This window comes from Apteryx mantelli, chromosome 18 (assembly GCF_036417845.1).
Source record: "Apteryx mantelli isolate bAptMan1 chromosome 18, bAptMan1.hap1, whole genome shotgun sequence".
NCBI lineage: Eukaryota > Metazoa > Chordata > Aves > Apterygiformes > Apterygidae > Apteryx > Apteryx mantelli.
This window is the reverse complement of record NC_089995.1, coordinates 15,703,929-15,716,602: the sequence shown is the minus strand read 5'-3', so window position 1 is coordinate 15,716,602 and position 12,674 is coordinate 15,703,929. Positions and strand designations below refer to the sequence as shown.

The 12,674-nt window shown below is 47.8% G+C and overlaps 1 protein-coding gene across 1 annotated transcript; it reads left to right on the top strand.

The window, feature by feature from the left end:
• The first annotated feature begins 1,904 nt into the window (after nucleotides 1-1,904).
• On the top strand, nucleotides 1,905-4,893 carry HRH3 (histamine receptor H3). Its single transcript, XM_013952694.2, has 3 exons — nucleotides 1,905-2,139; nucleotides 2,941-3,107; nucleotides 4,009-4,893. Exons 1-3 carry the CDS (start codon nucleotides 1,920-1,922, stop codon nucleotides 4,891-4,893), a joined length of 1,272 nt encoding a protein of 423 aa, XP_013808148.2. The 5' UTR covers nucleotides 1,905-1,919.
• Nucleotides 4,894-12,674: the final 7,781 nt, after the last annotated feature.

Below are 12,674 nucleotides of genomic sequence, written 5' to 3'. Positions count from 1 at the left end.
CCTGCTGGTTCATTAAACAGCATCAAAAAAACAAACAAACAAACAAAACAAACACTTTCTCCATCACTTATGAGGAGATATGCCCAAAATCCAGCAGCTCCACTCAGACCGTGACCACGGCGGAATTACAGAGCTGATCTGCCGTTCGCCACCTAGCACCGGATCAGCGGGAATCCGGTCCGCCTCCTCCTTGGATCGGTTCCTCCTCAAAGCAGCGCTGCAGTCACGCAGAAAGCTCCTCAGAGTCTCCCCAGGCGTGCACCGACCACCGCCGGCTCAGCCCCAGCTCATTCCCGGCTGGAAGAGGCTCCTCTCTCCGCGCCGTCTCCGCACCCCCCGCTCTGCCTGGCGGCCCGGTGCGCGGCGGCTCCCACGGCTGCCGCGGCCACGGCACCGCGCCGCCGCCCGCCCGTGGGGACGCGCCGCAGCCCGGGCTCCCCCGCGCGGCCGCTCCCCCGTGGGGGGCTGCAGCGCTCAGGGCAAGGCACAGCTCCCGGGGCGGTAGCTCCACGCGTGTTTCTTGAGTCTTGCTGCTTGAGCCCTGTTCTTCGGAAAGGTGCACAACGTACCAGATTTCCCCAGAAAAGAAAAAGGTATCTGGCCAGCGTCTCCAGCCAGGGCCTTTCTGTGGTGTCTAACGCTGCTGCCCTGCATTTTTCCCGTGCCTTTCTCCAGAGGTGGCTACACCGTAGGAAGGTGACTGTCTCTACAGCGACACGATACCTATGCAAAGATTTCCACGCCTGCAGTCCGGAGCAGGCACTGTGCACCCGGGTTTTGCAGGGGTAGGTGACTTCAGCCTCGAGTATCGCCAGCTGTTCAGACTGTTCAAACCAAGGTTATTCTCCTTAGCTATGAAGCACTCGGGGAGACAGGGCATGAAATAGCCCCCTCCGGGCCCGGAGCTGCAGGCAGGACTCCTTGGTGGCATGGCCAGGCCTAGCCCATTAGAGACAAGTTAAGCCTTGGCCTCCGCTCCTCGTCATCGAGGCAGAGAGCCTGAGGCAGCCTCGTAAGGAATGTCCCCATGGAGAGCCGCAGGGACCAGGCATCGCCCGCAGCCCCAGGTGGGCGCCCCGCCAGGCAGGACGCCCTGGGCCCTCCGCGTCCCCAAAGCGGAGTGGGGCAGGGACCACCGGCAGGGTGAGGAGGGGGCAGGCGGGCTGGCCCAGGGGGTCCCAAGGGATGTCCTGGCTGGAGAGAAGGATACTCTGCAGGGAGGGAGGGTGCTTCCAGGGTGATGGAGGGATGCTGTTTGGGAGGTGGCAGGATGCTCTGGGGGATGGAGGGATGCTCTGGAGGGATGCAGGGATGCCCCTGGGGATGGATGCAAGGATGCTCTTGGGGATGCAGGGATGCTCTTGGGTAGGGATGTGGGGATGCTCTGGGGGGATGCAGGTGTGCCCCCGGGGATGGATGCAAGGATGCTCTTGGGGATGCAGGGATGCTCCTGGGGTGGGGAGTGCAGGGATGCTCTTGGGGATGCAGGGGTGCTCCCAGGGAGGGATGCAAGGATGCTCTGGGGGATGCAGTGATGTTCCTGGGGAAGGGGGTGCAGGGATGCTCCGGGGGGATGCAAGGATGCTCTGGGGGACTCAGGGATGCTCCTGGGGCGGGGGCTGCAGGGATGCTCCGGGGGGATGCAGGGATGCTCTGGGGGACTCAGGGACATTCCCGGGGCAGGGGGTCCAGGGATGCTCTGGGGGGATGCAAGGATGCTCTTGGGGACTCAGGGATGCTCCCGGGGCGGGGGCTGCAGGGATGCTCCGGGGGGATGCAGGGGCGCTCTGGGGACGTGCTGCCGGTGCCAGCGGCCCCGAGGCAGCGGGGCTGGCGGCGCCCCGAGGCGGGGCGGCGCGGGGCGGGGCGGCGCGGGACGCAGCCCGGCGGGCGCGGGGCGGCGCGGCGCGGCGCGGGCCATGGAGAGCGGCGGGGCGCTGAACGGCTCCGCCGCCGCCGCCGCCGCCGGGCGCTTCGCCGCCGCCGGCACCGCGGCGCTGGGCGCGCTCATGGCTCTGCTGATCGCCGTCACCGTGGCCGGCAATGCGCTGGTCATGCTGGCCTTCGTGGTGGACTCCAGCCTGCGCACCCAGAACAACTTCTTCCTGCTCAACCTGGCCATCTCGGATTTCCTAGTAGGTAAAGTGCCGACCCGCTCCGCGCAGCTCCGCGCAGCTCCGCGCCCGCGGGGCCGCCGCCGCCGCCTCCCCCGGCCCGGCAGAAAACTTCGCGGCGGGCTGGGGCGCAGCGGCTCCGCGCAGAGCGCTTGCGGCGGGGCGGGCGGGGGAGCCGGGCTGCGCCCTGCCCCGCCGCCCTGGGACCCCCGGCAGCGCCGGGCAGCTGCACCGACACACCCCCCCCCCCGACAGCGCCGGGCAGCTGCACCGACACCCCCCCCCCCCCGACAGCGCCGGGCAGCTGCACCGACACACCCCCCCCGACAGCGCCGGGCAGCTGCACCGACACCCCCCCCCTCCCGACAGCGCCGGGCAGCTGCACCGACACCCCCCCCCCCGACAGCGCCGGGCAGCTGCACCGACACCCCCCCCCCCCCGACAGCGCCGGGCTCCCTGCACTGACACCCCCGGCGGCGCCGGGCTCCCTGCACCGACGCCCCCGGCGGCGCCGGGCGCCCCTCCAGCAGCACCCGGGGTCCCTTCCACCGACAGCCGCCGCAGGGGCCAGCGCGGCGCCGGGCGGGCTGCACGGGCCCGCGGGACCGGGCCATGGCAAAGAGCTGTGCCCGGAGCCCCGCGGCTGCGAGCGGCAGCCCCGGGCCGGTGCCTGCAGCCGGGCGGAGCAGCGGCCGCACAGGGGCTTCGGGGGTGTCGCGGCGTCGGGGAGGCGCTGCGCTCCGGTGCCCGGCGGCTGCGCGCTCCCCCGGGGCAGCCACCGTGCAGACTCCGGTCTTTCAACGTGAACGAACGGCTCTGCTTGCAGGTGCCTTCTGCATCCCCTTGTACGTGCCCTATGTGCTGACAGGGAGATGGATCTTCGGCAGAAGCCTCTGCAAACTCTGGCTGGTAGTTGATTACCTGCTCTGCACCTCTTCGGTCTTCAACATCGTCCTGATTAGCTATGACAGATTTCTCTCTGTGACAAGAGCGGTGAGTCCTGTCATAGCAGCTGAGAGGGGAATATTCTCCCCTTGCCTTATTCTCCAGATTCATTGCAATAATTAAAAGCCTTTTGAATCCTCCAGAAATTATGAATCTCTCAGCCTGCTGATGGAAAGCAATAATTATCCACAAGTACATAATTCAGTTGTGGTTTCAGACTAGTATTCCTGGTACAATTAAATCATTTAAGGTTCAAACCCCCTTGTGCAGGTGTTCCCTACTCAGACACCAGGAAGATAATATACAAGTGAGTCAGCAAGCTAAGCAGACCTGTTACCAACTTCCAGGGGCTTGTTATCTCCAGGACAAGCAAGTGGATTGCAGTAGGACTCCTAGCTTCTCCTTGGCTACCAAGGCAGTAGCTTTCAGTTCCACTTCTGCAGGGCACTGCCCTGAGGTGTTTGGGTATTATGCTGTAAGATGAAAATACTCAGCATTTTGCAGGAGGTAGCTGGCAACTCACAGGCAGATCGGATTGCTGTTTGTTTTTTCTCTGGTTCCAAATATGATACAGATTACCTACAATGAGCCCAAGTTCAGAGAGAGCCAGAGCAAAATCTCTGCCTCGCCTGGGGGTTTGATGCCCAGGAGTCACAGAGAGTAGCTAGGGACAACTCAGGCAAGGGACTGCCGAGCTCGAGCCAAGTCAGTACATTTCCACCTGGAAAAGCCAAGTATGTTTTTGGAGCTGCAAGATGAGGGTTCTAAGTCTTCCCCGCGGGAGTGTGATTTATCTAGCAATTGCTCCTGTTGCCTATGGCACATGAATTTGTTACACTGCTGGGATATTGCCTAGCAACTTTACCAGAAATGCTAACAGTTCATTTGTGAAGAGCCTCAACCAGTTGGCGTGTGTGGCCATTCCTAAGAAAAGATATCCCCATTGCAGGTCGCCTACAGAGCCCAGCAAGGCAACACCAAGCAAGCAGTGCTGAAGATGGTGATGGTTTGGGTATTAGCATTCCTGCTCTATGGACCTGCCATTATCAGCTGGGAGTATATATCGGGCCAGAGTATCATACCCACCGGGGAATGCTACGCTGAATTTTTCTACAACTGGTATTTTCTCATGACAGCCTCTACGCTGGAGTTCTTCACCCCTTTCATCAGTGTAATGTTTTTCAACCTGAGCATTTACCTGAACATACAGAAGCGTACCAAAATACGCCTGGATATTTTCCACAGAGTACACAACCAGTCCTTCACTGAAGAGATGGAAATGAGCCCAGAAGAAAAGCTTTCTTTGAAATGCCATAAGTGGGAGCAGAAGGAGCCAGCTGAAATCCTCGACCTCTCCAAGAGCAAAGCACAACAAGGAGCCTCCACTGCCAGCCTGAGCGCAAAAGATGCGCTGACAACAAGCCCAGAGTGCTCCAGAAAACCAAAGCATTACAACAAAAAGAGCTGTAAAAATTCAGCATCTACTCTGTCCTTAGAAAAACGAATGAAGATAGTCTCCCAGAGCATGACTCAACACTTCAGGCTTTCTAGAGACAAGAAAGTGGCCAAATCACTGGCAATAATTGTGAGCATTTTTGGGATCTGCTGGGCACCATACACTCTCCTCATGATCATCCGTGCTGGCTGCCATGGCCGCTGCATCTCTGATTACTGGTATGAGACTTCCTTTTGGCTGTTGTGGATCAACTCTGCTGTCAACCCTGTCCTATACCCTCTCTGTCACTACAGCTTCAGAAGAGCTTTTATTAAACTCCTCTGCCCGAAGAAGCTAAAGATTCAACCTCACAATCCCCTTCAGAACTGCTGGAAGTGAACCCAGCCCTGCGTATGGATGAGAAGAGCCTCCTTTAATTCACTTGTGTTACAGAGAAGTACTGTAGTTTGCTTCCTTGAAGAAGCATCTGGGGGCACTGGTCTGGAGGGATGTGAGGAAGGCAGCAGTGAGATCAGTATTAAATTTCTTCCAGTCCATCAACAGCAGAAACATGCAGAATGGAGGGGTAAGTTTTTGACATTAACCACGCTCCCAAAATCTGCATCCTCTACCATAAGATGCCATAAAAGAGCTCTGCTGCCACCTAGTCAGCCAGAGTGGCACCAGCATTTTGTTAAAACAAACAAAAATAACAAATACAAATATCTAACCTGAAAACATTGGACTGAACTACAGTTTACCTGCATTCAAAACAGATATTTTTGTGAATGAGAGGTTTTTTTCTTACACTTATAATATTATGCATATGCAATGATGCAGAATTTCAAACTTTTTTTCAAGAAAAAAAACACCTCATTTGTGCTGCTACAACTACAACCATAATCTAGATCCCCCTTGCAGATGGTGCGATAGGTATTCGCCCCCAAAGGGGCAAATCTCTGCCCCAAGGAGTTTACAGCCAGACTTAGGAGGCCCCAGCATCCTCAAGCACCCTGTTGGCATTTCCTGATCCTTGCTTCAAAACTGATAAAATTTCCTTCGCAGACAGCCATGCACCAGCCAACGTCCCCACCCCCATGGGAGCAATGCCCTCTGCTCCTTGCCAACGGTTCCTGTCTCCTCTTCTGTGTATTCTTATCAATCTTGCCTCCTTTGGAAAGCTTACCTCTCTTCTCTCAAGCATCCTTCCTCAAGCATGGTCCCATGTCCCACAATGGACTTGTCTGCCTTTCCCCATTTAGACTCTCAGCTGTTTGACTGGCTTTGCAATGTACTATACGGATGGAGAAGAGCAACGCAATGTGAGTGACTTTCAGACTGGAGATGCCCAGCAAGAGCAAGTGTAGTCACTGGTCCTCACAGATGCTGGGAGTCCTGCCAAATCGGAAGAACAGGGCTGTTGGGCCTGCGTGAAAGGTGTCAGCTTCTCCGTGTAGTCTCTTTCCTGATGACCCAAAGGTGTCTCTAAATATCTCCTGCAAGATCTTAAAAATTCTCTTTTGGCAATGTGTTGTAGAATAACAGGCAGTAGGAGAAGTAAAGTTTGTATTCTGCTCTTCAAGTTAGTTCCAGACCTCTTAATTTTAGCAAGCTCCAAATCTCTTGCACACTTCCATGGGAAGCATATTTTGGACAGAGACCCTAATCTAGCTGATCCAAGTAACAACCAGTCAACTAGTTTCACAGATATGGTACCAGATTCAAGAGACCAGGGCTCTATCCTCACTCAGCCTTAATGTGAGACCTTGGGCATTTTGTCTCTGCTTCCCATCTCACACTTCATACTAGCCTATTTAGTCTACAATCGCTGTGGGAACAGAGGTAGTACGAACATAAAGCAAAAGACTGTAACTCTCAATCTCTGTTGGCACTGTTCAGTGCTTTTGTAATACAAATACGTAATTAGTTGCCATGGCAAAAACTCATCTCTAACAGTATTGTACAGGGGAGCTCAAAATCGTAAGTCTGAAAACTACATTTACAAATAGAAACCCAAATACTGTAAAGTAGTCTGCAAAAGCTTATGATGTTGTGATTGCCAATTACACTTAGCTGTTGTAAGCAAACTGTTTCTTGGCTGTTGGTAGGAATAAAAGAAACAATACTATTGAACTTTATTCCAGTGATACTTGTTGAGTAGATCAATATTGTCATATGAAGTCAAGTTTTAAATGATGTCTTGTTTGGTGTATATGATATTTCAGTCTTGTAACATGCTCGGTCAGACCATTATATACGAGTTAAAACATATCCTTTGAAACAAGCGTACCAAGAGCAGCTAGTCTGCACACTGTTGAGCCTGCTTGTACCTTTCCCAGTGTCTACCAGCCTCCGAGAACCTCAATAAAGTATTTTTATATGAAGCTTGCTAAATACTTTACGGTAAACAGGGCATTGTTGGAAATTACAAATCCAACTGAAAAGCAGAACACCTACAGATTTGTCTGAGGACACAATTAAAGCCTATACATTTGGAAAACAAGCAAACAACCCCAAAACAAGCTCCTCAGACAACTAGATTTCTCTTACCACTGATTAGCAAGGCCCTGATAGCACATTAAGTCCGTGGTGAAAGCATACCACTTAATTCTTTCCAAGACTAGCTCTTCTGCAGAGCGTGTTTCACACAATTTAGATCTGAAACTAACTCTTCCTGTGACTCATGAAATCCACTGGTCTGCCTAAAAAAGATGAATTCATAATATGAACAAGTTACTTGTTTCCAGCCGTGTTTCTCTTCATTTGTTCAGAAAGAGAGATAGGACTACTAGATCATTTATTCAGATTATAGAAAAGGTAACAGTTATATTATACCAAAAGAAAAGGGTGGAGGGATTATTGTCTGTTTTTACAATCTGGTATTAAATAGCGGTTACCTTCTCCCATTCTTATTGTCCAGAAAAAGGATTTTATTATCTTCTTTTAAACTAAAAAATAAGAGACCACCCTACATGATCTTCCATGGGTCAGTGGAAGGTCTCTGAAATACAGTAGAGGCCAACCATCTATTAAAATTATACTAAATTGGTTGCAAAATTGTAGGCCCCATTCCATGTGGTCTTCCCTCATCCAAAGGGGCACCTTTCTCCAGGAAGCTTTAATCAGCTCCTTAAGTTATGCCCACAATGCTTGCTCCTGTATCACTTCTTTCTTGCCCCTACATGACACAAGAGAATATTTCTTGCACCTGTAGAACACATATCCATCTGATGCCCTGATTTCTGCCCATCAGTCCTCAGTCTACTTGCAAATAAACATTGACTGTGTGCCATCTACCACCACCCAAACTAGCATGATGCTACAGCTAACTATTGAAAGCTTCGTCCTTACATCTGTTAGTAAAATAGATTTCTCTGGAAACCTTTAAGTCAAAATAGATACCAGTTATATCATTTAACAAAACTGAATACAATCACAGCACAAAGCACCTGGTTGGGCTCCTTCCATTCTCCCATTTTGGGGAGCTTGCTTTGTTTTTCACAGAAATTTCCCCAAACATAACAGAAAGCCAGGCAGTCTTTTTATTAGCAGACACTTGTTCCATCATTTTAAGAGAGAGGACACTTAACAGAAAAGATAAAACTCCACGTAAAAAACCACAGCTGTCTGTGGTTAACAGCTAAATCTCTGACAAATCAGATGCAAGAGATTATCAACCTGATCGTGGTTTCGTTACTCCTGACTAAACGAACGAACGAACAAAGAATTTATCAATCCTTCCTATACGAGACATTTGCCAGACTAAGGACAGGTAATTGGACTTTCTAGTAGCATAAAATGTGAAGATGGCTGAGGCTTTTTTTTTTTTTATATTTCTTCCACATTCCAATACACATCAAGCACATTAAAATATTATTAGGCAAGAAGACCAGAGCTAAGGAACAGTTCTTAGAGACTTCTAAAAACCATAATACTAACTCGCATGGGGCTGGTGGAGATTGGCTTTGCTTTCAGTATTCTGTAAGACCATGATGTACCTGCACTGAAGTGCACATACCATCTTTACAAGTGCCTTGCTTTCTTAGATTCCCACCAGTGACATCAATATATTTCTGTATAATTTAAAATCTATTGGTGTTTTTCTTTGTGCTGTCCGAATGGAGCAAGCATTTGGTCCAAAAGTCCCTTCCCAAAGAGTAACAAAAAGGATACATTTCATTGTGAGCCTTTTGCACAGTATTTGTGTGGTCTCTGACCTCCCTATGGGCAGAAGGAGCCGTTCAATTCATTTCCGATCAGGAACAGTGAGATTTACAGTCAGAGCTTTTATCCCTGCATGATAAAATGAAGATTGAAAACCATGGACATCGGGAAAGGAAACGGGAGAAATCAGTGATGCTTCCATCACATTGACAGAGGTAATGTTTTAATTGTGTCCATGTGCATTGTCAAGATGAGCAAAAAACAGTCCCAGAACTATAAATTCTCAAATAAGATAGGAGTAAAGCTTCATTTCCCTCTAAACCAGTTTCTAGGGAAACATGATTTGGTGAACTTCTAGAATGCTTTGTAGCATATTATCTCATCTTATATGAGAGACTATATATGTATATATGCCCATGCTTGTACCCACACATGTATGCATGCTTGGAAATAAATGTTTCAATGATTAAACACATTCATGCTTGATTAATTCCTTTGAAAGACGTTAATATTCTTTTTGTGGATCAGCAAAGATTAAGGTTTGGATTTTGAATTCTACGAAGCATTTGAAGTGTAAAATGTTTGTTCAAGACACACTCTAGTCATTATCAAAGAGGGGGAAAAAACCTACTGCAGAGGTCAGATGTATGCAGGTGAAGACAGAGCATTCAAGACTCACAGCCCTGGGAGCCTGGACTTAAATTACACATTATTTAACAGATTGTGGTAGGGGCTTACTGCCCCAGAAGTGATGGATCCCTGACCTACCGTGTTTAAGAGTTCTGCTGAGTCAACCCTTATTCAGCAAAATATCAACACCTATACTTTATGGACTGGCACACCAACAATTCAGCAAAGAAAATTTTCATTTATTTTTAAGGAGAGGTTAAAAGTACCTTCTTGTTCTTACCTCTAACATTCAAAATTGATTCCTTTTGTGTATGAAAGCTAACAATATCAAAACAAAGTAGAGGAAAATGCAAATGCATCCGTTCCTTTATAAGGTGATCAGAACCATATACAATATTGTTCTTTTTCAAAATACATTGTGTGCATAATTACATAGTATTTATGAAAGCAGTCGTGTAGTTGGCAAGCACAATGGCATAGAATGAACACAAGCATTACAGTTTTGTTGCACTGAGCGGGCATCCAGAATATCGTTCATTCACCTCTCTCCCTAGGCACCAGTAAACTTCTGCTAAAGGAATTCCATAGCAAGTCTCATACTGTTTGAAAGATCCAAGCACAGGTTTTGCAGCAGTGCAGGAGAAAGTAAATTTCACGTAACACCAAGAGCAAAATCCTCCTTAAAGCACTAGGAGATCTTTGACTATAGGCAGATAGATGATTTATGAATTTGTCAGAAAGAAATTCCATTTTTCTGCTGTTTGGTTAACAATTTCCTGGAAAACAGGAAGGATTGAGCAGGACTGGGGGAATCCCCAAGTAATATTGTCTCCAAGGCCACAGCCTTCTCTGCTGGGAGGTAAGCAAGTGATTCCTGGTTAACTTATGCTTTCTATTTGTTGTCACTGGACTCTTTCAGAGAGATTTCCTTCTGCCTGCTTTTTCTAGAAGGATATGAATAGGTCAAACTCAATAATCAAGTTTCTTTTCAACAAGAATAGCTCTTGCTTAAGGATAGAAATAAAATATTTCTTGAATAAAAATGTAGCCCAGCCATGATTTTGAGCGGGAAGGGGAACTCTTTCTATCCATATCCTATGGTTCTAAAAGGTGACTTCTGAGAATTACCAAAACCTTGTTGAAAGTGATTTTATTCATTTGGTGGACTTTGCAGGGAAGATACTTATACTCCTTCCTGAAATAAGAGCTCCTGCTTTGCCAAAAAAAAAAAAAAGAAAAATAGCTACTTATGCCTGTATCTGCAGTCGCACCTGAGCCCGGTTTCCATACTGAAAATGCTATGAACTAGTTTGAAGTTTCAGAGTAGCTGATGACTAATTCAAATATGCTTAAAGGAGTACTTGGTTCTGTTGACTTTTAGTGTTCAGAATGTAAATGTCTATATGCATTTGTAAAAGGTAGGCACTAGGGAGCTCCTAGGCATGATCGAATATGGACTGTGAAAACATGTTACCATAGGACAAGGCAGGGCTTCTTGTCAACTGGTCTACCAAAACACCTATATATACACACACTGTTTCAGTTCCTATATTTGATTACCACACCTGTTAAAAAAAAGTCCCATTTCTATCTTATAGGCAGAAAACTGAACAGGCAGGTGCTGTTTTCAAAAAAAGTGAAAGAAGACTTCCCATAATTAAGAATACACATCAGATATTTGCAGAAGCACATAGCTGTTTTCTTCCTCTGTGCCTATTTCCAGAGAGAAGTATCCAATTTTTGCAGGGAGCGTTAGTAAACAACGTTCATGCAGCTGTAAATCGTACCCAGAAGCTTTTTAAAGAATCAGGCTAAGTGACTGACCGTAAGTCCTGTTTGGAGGTAATGCCAGTTCCCTTAATACAAACCTACATTCCATTAACTAGAGGATGTAAAGGCTGCAATAGAGGTCTCTAGTCCTTTCATAGAGCAGTGTCTGCATATCAATAAACTATCAAAGAACATTTTTCAGCACAGCTACTTTCTTTTTGGCGCTGCAATGCTTCCTCCCTAATCACCAGTAATGAGATATCTCTTTACAAACATAGAACTTTGCTCCCACAGCCTCTCTTCAGCACCCTTCCTCAATTATGATTCCTTATTTGTTCTCTCCTAACCTGTAGTTATATAAATTGCTCCATTGTTCCAGAGACATCACTGAAGCTTCATTAGCTCAAGCAGGAGGCTAGAGAAGAGACAGCACAAGAAGGAGCTTTTGTTGAAAAACACCTGTCTGGGATAATTAATGAGATTTGCTGAGAGAGAGAATCTTTGAAATCAGGAAGATGTGATTGTATTTTGATTTGAAAGAATGTGAATGGTTTCCTTCCATGTTTATAAATGAACGTTCATTTTCATAGCAGTACAGGGATAGAAAGACACTAGCTTAGTATCCTTGCTAGAGAGAAGTTTAACAACATGATTTCTAAGAGGGATGATTAATTTTTCACAACCCCAGCTCCCCATGCAGTGATACCAGCACAACTTGAAGTATAGACCTGGTCTTGGAAGAGAATCCCTCACTCTGCAGAGCTTATTCAGCAAATAGATGGAACAGAATAAGGACTATTTTCTTCCCTTCAGAGGTGGGAATAGCAGGCAGAGAATAAAAACATGTTGCTAGCCACCCTGGATAACTGCCACAGACCGCAAAAGCTCCCCAGGTTTCTAACACTTTGCTTTATCACAAAACTAGCCTTTATCATGCAAGGTTTCACAGGTGTTCCTGTGGATAGCAGGGATCTCACAGCACTTACATGTTCACCTAACCTTGAGTTGAATCTACTCCTTTCTTCCACTTCACAACATATTTTTCCGCCAATATGGTTGCATTTGCAGGATTAGGGAAGTACCGTTTTTAGAAAAGCAACCAGGAAATCTGCAGGGGGAAGGTGTCCGCTATAACCTGGTACCGTCATTTTACTGAGATATAAAACTGTGTCATCGGCATTCACTTAAACACAACCCACGGCTCCTGGGAGGGGATGACATGTACATACCTCAAGGGCAGGAAACCCAGGTCTGTCTGTAAATCCCTCTTGTGAGCTCAGGAATGCTGATGACTCATTAAATCACCACCATTTTTATTGCTATAGTCCAGGATGCAAAAGCATTACTTGTTACTAGGTATTTACAGGCCACACATTTTTACTCCCTAATTTACAAGCTGCTTGCACAGTCCAAGTACACAGCGGAACTAATACTTAATCCAATTAGCAAACATTATAGATAGGGCTATGTGTGCACATTTGTGGGGGAAGAACAAGACTATTATTTTTCCATTTGTGAAATTCTACAACCCGATATAATTTTAAAAAATGACTCAGATGTGCCAAGCAGGACTTTTGTGTTGCGTTGTTAAAGCTTTTCTTATACAGCAAATATCT